Source organism: Salvelinus namaycush, chromosome 20 (genome assembly GCF_016432855.1).
Source record: "Salvelinus namaycush isolate Seneca chromosome 20, SaNama_1.0, whole genome shotgun sequence".
NCBI lineage: Eukaryota > Metazoa > Chordata > Actinopteri > Salmoniformes > Salmonidae > Salvelinus > Salvelinus namaycush.
In genome coordinates, this window is record NC_052326.1 from 27,602,176 (window position 1) to 27,614,129 (window position 11,954).

At 41.7% G+C, this 11,954-nt stretch overlaps 1 protein-coding gene across 4 annotated transcripts; it reads right to left on the minus strand.

Annotated features, from left to right (window-relative positions):
- Positions 1 to 802: 802 nt before the first annotated feature.
- LOC120065181 (myosin light polypeptide 6) lies at positions 803 to 11,559 on the minus strand. 4 transcript variants are annotated; one of them, XM_039015964.1, is made up of 7 exons: positions 11,462 to 11,559; positions 11,177 to 11,204; positions 9,598 to 9,741; positions 3,909 to 4,082; positions 3,168 to 3,245; positions 1,255 to 1,303; positions 803 to 1,149 (listed from the first exon to the last, which is right to left on the minus strand). In XM_039015964.1, the coding sequence occupies exons 1-6, from the start codon at positions 11,462 to 11,464 to the stop codon at positions 1,275 to 1,277; spliced, it is 456 nt and encodes a 151-aa protein (XP_038871892.1). In that variant the 5' UTR covers positions 11,465 to 11,559; the 3' UTR covers positions 803 to 1,149; positions 1,255 to 1,274. The 4 variants fall into 4 exon arrangements, with proteins under 4 accessions (XP_038871892.1, XP_038871891.1, XP_038871894.1 ...); XM_039015963.1 differs by having other exon boundaries at positions 803 to 1,303; XM_039015966.1 differs by lacking the exons at positions 803 to 1,149; positions 1,255 to 1,303 and adding an exon at positions 1,332 to 1,778.
- Between the last annotated feature and the right edge of the window lie 395 nt (positions 11,560 to 11,954).

Sequence of the window (11,954 nt, forward strand, 5' to 3'; positions counted from 1 at the left end):
GGGAGTATGACTATGGCTCTAAACACTCAACCCTTACGTGAAGGAAGACATCTTTCACTGGTTGTTACATTAGGCCTACGGAAATAATCCAACGCTCCGTCTGCACTGCAGGCACCACAAGAGGGCAGGCTGTGCGTGGCATCTTCGTACAGGGTCCCCCTATGCATGGGACAACTGCGTCTTGAACATTACGGTTTATTTTCCACTGAACTATCACCTAGTACTAACAGACACTCTGCAGACTACTGAGACCAAGCAATCACCTTACCATACAAGGCCTACTGCCTCAGGGCTGCTAGCAGACTCATACCTGCATTACCATAAAAAGGGCTAGTGTAAGTACTGCAAATACCTTAGAGAACCATAGAGGGCCACTGCAATAAAACATACCCATCTTACCATAGGACTACTGCAAAAAAGACACTATGACAATGCTGAGTAGGCTTTACATGACGGCCCTGTTGAATAATATTCAAATTCCCTTTACATTTGAGAGAACGCCAGCATAGAAGTTTGTTCACTGAAATTATCAAATGGATATACTCTATTGGAATACCACTTCCTAGATTCCATGGTGTCAACTCAAAACACATGCATTCTAATAACCAGAATGGTCCTGGACATGTAGCCAGAATGTCTAGGTATCTGGACCATCCAAGACACATAACCAGAATGGCTTAAATGGTCTAGTAAGTGAAGTATCCATTTTTATATTACTGTAATGGAATTACACTGACATCTTTAAACTAAATGAAGGATGGTTCTTCATAACTCCACCATTGTGTTATTAAAAAGATAAACATTTGTTTTCAGAAACTGGGGATTTTTATTAAATATCGTTTGATACAACATATACATGAGACAGTAATCTACCATTTGATAATTGGCCCGGTAAAAATCGACATTACAGCTGGTCTCAGCCAATGAACATGCATCTTCTCTGTATAAAAACACAGCTATTGGGCGACAGGGCCGACACGGGGGTTGAGTGACAGGGTGGGAGATGGGAACGTATGGAATAATCAAGGGAATGTTATTGCCGAGTCTGTCAACGAGCCAGGCATGATAGCATGCACCTCTGTGGCTTGCTGATATTTTGAAGTGAAATGAAAAAGGGGCTCTTCAACTCAAGACACAGAAAAGGCACTTCTGAAAGAAAATAAAAAAGATCACAAAATGAGGGCAAACAAGAGTTGGATGGGGGTGAGACAGACATTACATATAATAGAAAAAACATTTGGGAATAAAGTTCACCGGTTGTGTTCTTGAAATCTTCAACCACTCATCACCATCCGGACGAGTTCTGAGGGAGAAAAAAAACACACAAAAAAAAAAAAAAAAAAATCAGCAGCATGCTTGGTTATCGGTGTGAGAAAAGCCCAGAGCAAACTCCACCTCCAGCCAGCAGTGCTACAGCCTCCATGCTCTCCCAAATAGCCTTGCGCTCCCTATCAACTATAGATTTAGAGGGCCATATTGTCTATAGGAATTTATACTGACTCATTACTGTGACTCTTCGTTCGAGATGGATTGGCTTGTATAGCCTAGAATCAATGTATATTCCATTCAAAATATACATTTTGACAAACACTCAGAGGACGTCACAGCCCAGACATCACATTGAGACAAATTCAATGAATCAGAGAGGTAAGTCCACTTAGTGACTTGCTCCCACATGGCTCTAGGTGTTTATCCCCAACATGAACACAGCTCTCTGCTGGAGCTGGGTGCTGCAGCCTGATCCACAGAGACTCCACACGTCAGTCAGAAGAGAGAATCTGCATTAAAGAGGAGAACATTAGAGGCAAGAGCGAGGGATTAGAGGGGGAAACCATAGAGCAACTCAGAAGATCCATCTCCTAGCGAGCCAGAACAGCCAAGGGTTTGCTCAGCCAGGCCTCAGAACCTGGAATGTGTTAGGATTAGCAACCACCCCCTCTTTATTTGGGCTGTTCTAACAGAGGAAAAAGGAGGAGCGAGGGATCTGGCAGAAAGGGAGGAAAAACACTAACACTTACGGTACCAGCAGCAGCTTCCATGGGGAGAGGGGATGGATGGAAGAGATGTCACCAGCCAAGGAAATGCAATTCTATATTAGTAGGAAGTGACTATAGTAAAGAGGACAATAGTTTAACCCTTAAGGCTTTATTATTTTACGGCACTTCATCCAAAACACCCTCAAACACACCCCTATGCATTCAGAGTTGAGGAGTCACCCCTCTAGTCTAACAGACTCCCCCCTCTCCCATCAGTGTCCTGCCCTCATCAGGTTGGAGAGTCAGTGTCCATGGGGTTCACTCAGGAGCCACATGCAGAGAGGCTACATGCAGACTACAGCCAGATGAGGGGGAAGGGCAGGAGAGGGAGAAGTGCTCTGCAGGAGAGAAAGTTAAATAAAAGAACAGATCAAACCATAAATTCAAACCAGACTCCACCACAGGAATCCAGTAGCCTCTGACATCACCATCACGGCACAGAGATGTCCTACTCTACATACGCCATCAGTATCATAGTCTTTACTACGCATCTCTTCAATAGGACACCATCTTTTAAATTAGTGTGTTTGAGCAAGAACACCCCCACACGCAACCAGAAACAAGAGTAACCTGCTTGTTAACTACTTGCTTAAATATATATCTGTGGTATCAGTAGCTAGGAGTAGGAGCATTCTGTGCAGTGATGGTTGAAGAGAGGGCCCCCCCTCACCGCTACACACATCTCCCAGAGCAGGTGAGAGCCCACTGCTGGGGTAGGTGCTGACGGGGGGGGGGGCTTTAGGGGGTCTGCTCGTACCCGCTGCTCAGCCAGACATGATGTTGCGGACAAAGACTGTGGGAGAGGAACAGGGAGGTCAGTGAAGGGGGGGGGGGGGGGGGACGACAAAAACAAGGGACACCACACACACACTCATCTGAAAGCAAATGTGCACAACCTCCACCCAGTCAAACAATCAAAGGAATTTGTGTTTACATGATACATGAGTACATCCCATTCAAGACAATTGCCATTATATTGTTACAATCAAACATCTTATCCACATGATTTTCGTTATTCCAACACTGTGAAATGGTTATTCCTAAAGCTTTGTGATATATTCTACTGTACAAGTGTAAGTCCAGTGTTCTCCCTTTACATCCATATACATCCAGTTCACCACGCTGCTTTACCTTCGTAATTGATGCAGCCGTTGGCGTCTTCGTGTCCCGCTAAGAGAGTCTCCACCTCCTCTTCTGTCATTTTCTCACCTGCAACAAATGAAACACTTACATTCTCATAACAGATAGACAAGACTCTATAGTAAGGGAATCCCATCTTTCCTATACCTTACACATGTGCAATTCTAAAAAAAGCTAAACCCCACTACCAAGCAGACAGTCCCAGAGGCATACTGATACAGTTAACAAGTGAGACCATCAAAGCCATGTCTTATGTGTTGCTCAATCGTCTTACAAGACAGCTGTTCCGGGTGCAAATGAAGAGGATCAATATGGATAAGGTAGGGCATTGAATCACTAGTTTAAGAGGTGATATCAGGAATGTAATCAGTTTAGTGACAATAAGTACCTTTGGTTCCCCAGTCAAGTGAGGTTGACAAGGAAAAGAGGTAAACTATCAGGACCATGCAGTTCAAGCTTTTCTCTTGGTCCAATTTAAAATTCAGGTAAAACCGTCAAGAGCTGAATGTCAATGATTTATGTCGCCGACATTGTCACAAGGCAGGTTGCAGTACTGTTTGTCTGGAATGTTAAGCTGAAGTAGAGCTCTCAACAAGAAATAAATTGTTGGCTAATATACTGTAATATTAACCATTGACTAATACAAGAAATAAACAGTGACTGCAGTTGGATGAAAATTAACTCTTCATGAGGAGAGATGTAAACATATTCATCGGGGTTGTGAGGTATTACCAAGTGTTGTGAGGACATGGCGCAGCTCAGCGCCCATCACTGTGCCATTGCCCTCCTTGTCGAAGACACGCAGACCCTCCACAAAATCCTCAAATGAGCCCTGGTCCTTGTTCTTAGCAATGGCCTGCAGCATGGGCAGGAACTGCTCAAAGTCTAGCATCTTGTGGTTCATCTCTGGGGAAGGACGAAAACATATTTTTTAAACACATCTTACTCTGCTAGAAACCCACTAGCTGTTACTTTGCTAGAAGACAGAATAACTTAAACTGAACAAAATTATAAAATGCGACATGCAATGACTTAAGATTTTACTGAGTTACAGTTCATAAGGAAATCTGTCAATTTAAATAAATTAATCTATGGATTTCACATGACTGGGAATACAGATATGTATCGTTGGTCAGATACCTTTAAAAAAAAAAGTTAAGGGCATGGATCAGAAAGCCAGTCAGTAGCGGGTGTGACCACCATTTGCCTCACGCAACATCTCCTTCGCATAGAGTTGATCAGGCTGTTGATTGTGGCCTGTGGTTGTCCCATTCCTCTTCAATGGCTGTGCGAAGTTGCTGGATATCATACACATTGATCCAGAGCATCCCAAACATGCTCAACAGGTGACATGTCTGGTAAGTATGCAGGCCATGGAACTGGGAACTGTTCAGCTTCCAGGAATTGTGTACAGACCCTTGTGACATGGGGCCGAGATTTATCATGCTGAAACATGAGGTGATTGTCGTGCCATTCATCCACCACAATGGTACTCAGAATCTCTTCACAGTATCTGTGATTTCAAATTGCCATCGATAAGATGCAATTGTGTTCGTTGTCCGTAGCTTATGATTGCCCATACCAAAACCCCACCATGGGGCAATGTTCACAACGTTGATATCAGCAAACCGCACGCAACACCATACATGTGATCCGAGGGTGAGAGGCCGGTTTGACTTACTGCCAAAATCTGTCAGACGAAGAGACATTAACATTCAATTCTCTGGTGGACAATCCTGCAGTCAGAACGCTAATCGCACTCAACTTGAGACATCCTTGACAACTCAATGTGACAAAACTGCACATTTTAGAGTGGCCTTTTGTCCCCAGCACAAGGTGCACCTGTGTAATGATCATGCTGTTTAAACAGCTTCTTGATAATCCATCCAGCTGACAGGTGTGGCATATCTTGGCAAAGGAAAAACGCTCACCAGATGTAAACAAATGTGTGCACAACATTTGAGAGAAATAAGCTTTTTGGGCATTTGGAACATTTTATTTCAGCTCATGAAACCAACATGTTTTTAAAAACAAATTGTTCAGTGTTTACAAAATAACTGCATCTGCTCCATTTAAAACTAGACCTGCATACTGAGAGTAAACTCAACATGGCATGAAATGTATTTTACTCCCAAGAGTCAATTGACAAAAGTTTTTTTTAAACTGTCAGTTTAAGCTAGATTGTCGTGGTAATTTCCTGTATTACTAAACATTGAGAGAGCAAACCACACACAAGTCAGAGTTTTTTTTATAAAGTCCATCTTTAATTATATATGAGCTTCACCATAGCCCTTTTTGACTCTCAGATCAATTCAGTGTCTATAAATGAATTCTGAGTCCTTACAAAACAATTCGTAGTATCATTTATTGCCAAGACACACCCCTCAACTCACATGACAAATAACAGATCTTAGGAACATTACAAAGAACCTTTTACTTGGAAGAGGAGTATCCCATCCAGATAGCATTAGCTATACATTATCGTTCAGTTTGGTCTCTTTAGACGAGATTCTAATCTCGTTCTTGGTACCACTTAGGACCAAAACATTACCTCATCCAATGGCATATATCAATTGTCAAGTCTAGATACTCCCATCTCAAATACACCCCTCCTGGACAAGATCAGAAAAGACAATGAGCCTCTTAGGTCATATACTAGGTCAAGATAAGGGCAACCCGGGTGCAGTGCACGCTAACCAAGGTCGCCAGGTGCACGGTGTTTCCTCCGACACATTGGTGCGGCTGGCTTCCGGGTTGGATGCGCACTGTGTTAAGAAGCAGTGCGGCTTGTTTGGGTTGTTTTTCGGAGGACGCATGGCTTTCGACCTTCGTCTCTCCCGAGCCCGTACGGGAGTTGTAGCGATGAGACAAGATAGTAACTACTAACAATTGGATACCATGAAATTGGGGAGAAAGGGGGGTAAAATTAAATAAAAAATATATACAAAAAAGATAAGGGCAACCTCAGAGGGGACATACAATAGTTAGACACATTCCAAGACAAGCCTCCATTCAGTCCACCTCCCCTTCTGATATTCTTCATAGCATCACATGGTTTAACAGATACATTGACATATGAAGACAAGCCTGACCTCTCCCCTCTCTGGGCCCCAAGTGACTAAGCCCTAGCTGAGAAGGGATAACTGCAACTGCCAACAGTATAGTCCAAAAGAAGACATTCTAATGACAAGAATAAAAAATCTTATTTATCCATGTTACCTAACTAATTCTGATTCAGCCACGACAAGATATATTTTTTTGTTGTCAATTCGTGTCGCACTCCTGCATCTGCAGTGAAAGGTGGCAGAGCTAGAGCGATGTTAGTCATACCATGATACATCCTGAAAATCAGTCTTCGTGAACATCTGTAGCGTCTGACCTACAAACTATTATGACCACTATGGAAAGAGGAGACTCAAACATGGTTTTCCTCTACGGCCCCCATAAGTGTCACAGGATTCCACTGAAGGAAAGCAGTACAGGTTTGGAAAAACTAAGGTAGTTATGTGCCTACCTCAAAGGGGTTATGTAAGAAAAATATTATATACACACACGTTTGGACACACCTAACACCTTATTTTTCCATTGTAGAATAATAGTGAAGACATCAAAACTATGAAACAAATGGAGTCACGTAGTAACCAAAAAAGGTGCTAAACAAATCAAAATATATTTTAGATTCTTCAAAGTAGCCACCCTTTGCCTTGATGATAGCATTGCACTCTTGGCATTCTCTCAACCAGCTGAAGTAGTCACCTGGAATGCTTTTTCAACAGTCTAGGAGTTCCCACATATGCTGAGCACTTGTTAGCTGCTTTTCCTTCACTTCGCAGTCCAACTCACCCAAAACCATCACAATTAGATTGAAGTCAGGTGATTGTGGAGGCCAGGTCATCTGATGCAGCACTACATCACCCTCCTTTGTCAAATAGCCCTTACAGCCTGGAGGTGTGTTTTGGGTCATTGTCCTGTTGAAAAACAAATTATAGTGGGACTAAGTGCTGCAAAATGCTGTGGTAGCCATGCTGGTTAAGCGTGCCTTGAATTCTAAATAAATCAGACAGCCTCCCCAGCAAAGCACCCCCACCATGCTCCACGATGGGAACCACGCATGCCGAGATCTGTTCACCTACTCTGCGTCTCAAAGACGCGGCAGTTGCAACCAAATATCTCAAATTTGGAATCAGACCAAAGGACAGAATTCCACAGGTATAATGTCCATTGCTTGTGTTTCTTGGCCCAAGCAAGTCTTATTATTATTATTGGTGTCCTTTAGTCATGGTTTCTCTGCAGCCATTCGACCACAGAGGCCTGATTCACGCAGTCTCCTCTGAACAGTTGATGTTGAGGTGTATGTTACTTGACTCTGAAGCATTTATTTGGGCTGCAATTTGTGAGGCTGGTAACTCTAATGAACTTATCCCCTGCAGTAGAGGCAACTCTGGGTCTTCCATTCCTGTGGCTGTCCTCATGAGAGCCAGTTTCATCATAGCGCATGATGGTTTTTGCGACTGCACTTGAAGAAACTTAAGTTAGACATTTTCTGGATTGACTGACCTTCATGTCTTAAATTAATAATGGACTGGTTTCTCTGCTTATTTGAGCTGTTCTTGCCATATGCACTTCGTCTTTTAACAAATAGGGCTCTCTTCTGTATACCCCCCTACCTTGTCACAACACAACTGATTGGCTCAAACACATTAAGGAAAGAAATTCCACAAATTAAGGCAGACCTGTTAATTGCATTCCAGGTGACTACCTCATGAAGCTGGTTGAGAGAATGCCAAGCATGTGCAAAGCTATAGTCAAGGCAAAGGGTGGCTATTTTAAGAGTCTCAAATATAAAATATATTTTGATTTGTTTAACACTTTTTTGGTTACTACATGATTGCATACGTGTGTTATTTCATATTTGATGTATTTACTATAATTCTAGAATGTAGAAAGTAGTAAGAATAAAGAAAAACCCTGGTATGAGTAGGTGTCCAAACACTTCACTGGTACTGTATTTATTTTTATTAATTTGGGGATACCTAAAGGGGTCCTGAAATTCAAAAATCAAATAGCAAAATGATCCATAGTATGACCAGCTTAACACAATTCCATACGTCAGCTTAGCACCCCCCCCCCCAACATCATAGAAGACAAACTAAAAGAGGAGATATTTGATAAGCATTCCTAAATAGATAAACTACTGTACTCACGCCCAGTATGTGTAGCCTTACAAAATTCAAAGTACGTGCTGCTCATACACATTTCGCAAAAAATTGAATATTTAAAAATCGTATAAATTCCAAGAAGAATGCTTGTGTTTCTCTTTAAGTTGATTATCAGCTTTACATTATCAGATCTTGTTGACATGAGCTGCATATCTGAGATGCATGTGTTCTGTTTCACACATGTAAGAACAGAACAGGGATTGTTTGGAGAGTGAACCCACACAATGAGTGCTGTAACATGTACACAATGTGATTGTGGATAGTCAGATTAATATAATAGTTCAATTAAAACATGTACATGCTGTGCAAGAAGTACAATTTCCCTAATAATCTTGTTTACATAGACACATCTGAAATCAGACCTGATGGCACTAAATATTCAGAAAACCGGCAATCAAAATAAACGTTCTACAACAGTGAACATGTTATTTTGGGGGAGCATATTTGATTCTGAGTTCCGACATAAAATTCAGTTGTTTACTAACACATTTCACTCGCGCTAAAGAGGGAGGCTCGCTCGGCTGGTGCTAGCACATGCGCAGAGGAAATACACAGCTGGAACGCCGGGTTTACATGTCCTAATAATTTGGAAGAATGCTCAGAAAACCAGGTGTTTTAATCAGCGTATGCTTACTTTAATTTTGATCTTATGCCAAATAAGATAAGCAGAGTAAAGTGTTTATATGACTATTGCATAATCTCCTTACGGCTATAATCAGTTTAATATCAAAATATTAGTGTGCATGCAAACATTCAATGCCTCAGTTCCTTGACTGGTAAGGGACAGGCAGCACAAGCACAACAGAAACTGAGTTCACTAGTAACACCCTCTTGATAGGTTAGGACAATGCCTGTGTGCCTCTGTGGTACTTGACAATTGCAGATTATAAACAAAATTCACACTCCATAGGATAGTTATGTCATACCCAGAAGAAAATTGTTTCAGTTATATCCTTGGATGCTTAAATCACATTAGTTGACACCTTACAAATAACTCAAACTGATTTGGTAAACAGGCCCAAAAACAGGCCCAAAAACACCAACCCTATATGCCTAAATCAAACTGAACACAATAAAACTACTCTATGCCTGAATAAAATCATATTAATTTGTTAACTGAAGCATGTAGTACTTCTATAGGTTTGATCCAGCCAGTGGATACTAATGTCAATGTTCAGTAAACATCTAGAAGCATGGCTGACCTTCTGACTTGGGGTTTCCCAGGACCTTGAGGACCTCAGCGTTGACAGGGTTCTGGCCAAGGGCCCGCATGACATCACCACACTGGCTGTAACTGATCTTCCCATCACCTGTCCTGTCGAACAGCAGGAAGGCCTCCTTGAACTCTGACAGACAGGGAGAAGGGTGTTAAAAAAGCAGAGTTGGATTGAGAGAGAGTGTGAGGGGGGCTGTACATTTAGAAACAGGTTGAAAAGAATGGGCAAAAAGTCTGAATAATTTCTCAAAGAGTTATTACATAAGCTATTCAATTGTCTACAGTAAATGCGGTGGCCTCTAATGGGACGCTTTCTGACATCTGGGTAATTTCCACGGGCCATTGTTATGGTGCTTGCCTCCCATCGCTGGTATGCGGCGCATTCCGAGACCGTTCGTCAAACTACACAGCAGCCACTCATTTACCCATATATGGCATTGACAGCAAGCCCTGACCGAGTAATCTTTCAACCAAACAAACGAGCAAATTAAATCGACCGTGGAACAAAACTCAAAACAGCCCATTGAGTAAGAGGAAAAGCCACATGCGATAGGTGAGTACAGTAACGCCATGTCGGTACATAGATCATTGCTAAATGGATACATTATGCTTAGCTAATTTTCTTTCAAAGAATATGTCTGAGGTTTAGTTGGGCCACGCCTTCAACACGTAGAACTCAAGTGGTTGAGTCATTTCCCTTTGCTATCTATACAATGTCTATGAGTCAACACTGGTGTAGGACTGAGAAATTACAATAGTGGCTTGACTTCCTCTATAATATATAGACATATTTTAAACAGTTCTGGCACACACGTAGCTAGCTGAACTAGGCGACATCACAACAAACGGAACAGATTAATACCAAAATTGGTGTTGGCAACAAAAAAAAGTTTACTCAAACGACCAATGTTTCATCCAAGTATCTAGGCTTTTAAACACTAATGACTAACTATGCTATGACATGTTGAAATATGGCCCTTCGATTTCTGCATGCATAAATGTATTTTTTTAAATCAGGACGCAGTGCAAAATTAGTTGGTCATCCAGTCAACACAACCTTAATCTGTTTAGACAATTCAATCAAACCCGCTGTGGGGACCAAACAAGGGGATTGACCACATTATATGGGATTGACTGAGCCAATAGACACCCGTGAATCAATATTTTAGTAAATGTATCACTATTCGTTGCTGGTTGTTTGATGACAATTCCACCATTCATGCATGGTACGAAAATGTATGCACTCACTACTGTTAGTCACTCTGCATAAGAGCGTCTGCTGTGCTAATTGTCAAAAATGTAAACGTAATAATGTTTCCCAAGACGGTTAGCCAAAACAACCTGGACCATCAGCAAACTCACCATAGGCTCCAGTTTTAAATCAACTTGTCAGTAGGGAAACTGCTTCTCACAACAAGACAAACATGAGGACAGGAGAGAAGAAATACAGCTATTCCACATTCAAAGAATGACGACAGTGAAGCAAGGGATAGTCTAGTAGCTAACAATTTAGCTAGGTAGCTAACTGGCTAGCCTTCAAATAGCTTTACTGTCACAAAACTCACCGATGATCTGGTCTTCTGAGAAGTCAGACTGGTGGAGAAGTACGGCAAAAATTAAAATAGAGAACACATCCTTTAATATGATTATCGAAGATAAGGAAAACAAGTAACGTTAGCCAGCAAACACTGCCCAGCCATGTTTTGAAAATCCAGCACTGCAATGTATTCGTTGGATCAGTTTACTGGCTTAGTCTACACGAATTTAAAATGACATTTGGCTAGGCTAACATTCTACACTTCACGTCACATACAAATATCTTTCAAACAGAACAGAGTAAAGGCATTTACCATTTCTGGGCTTGGTTGGAGTCCTGTCTGCGGTCGGAGGTCAGGCGAATGTGAACAGACAGGGGCGAACGTTGACAAGAAAAACTATGCTCATGACGTCATCCTTCTTACTTAATGCACTGCACAGGCCAATCACATCTCGCAGGCGTTGGCTCTTCGAATTATTTACCGTCATTCTGGAAGATAAGCGCAAAAAACGGTCCCAACATTAATTTCTTAGAATCTTGACCATTCTTTAAAAGCGAATAAATGAATATCGGTGTATGTATGCTGTGCTGGGGCAAAAACAGAAATGATAATAGTTTTGCCAATTCCATTGAAGCTTTCATGTGGACGATTGTTATGAGCCATATGTATTACTGAACAAGTGCGCCATCGTGTGGTAGGAAAATGCAAACTGTAGCTAGAGTCATGATCTTATGAGAAATTAGTGAGATAAGATCATCATAAATGTACAGCAGACATGGTAATGAGCTTCAAATATATTTATTGC

Bases quoted from the DNA above. Each gene is read 5' to 3' on its own strand.
- LOC120065181 (XM_039015964.1), bottom strand. The intron at 4,083-9,597 runs GTCAGCCATGCT...GTCCTTCCCCAG, and splicing joins GGGAAACCCCAAGTCAGAAG to AGATGAACCACAAGATGCTA. The intron at 3,246-3,908 runs GTAATACCTCAC...CATTTGTTGCAG, and splicing joins CCATGTCCTCACAACACTTG to GTGAGAAAATGACAGAAGAG.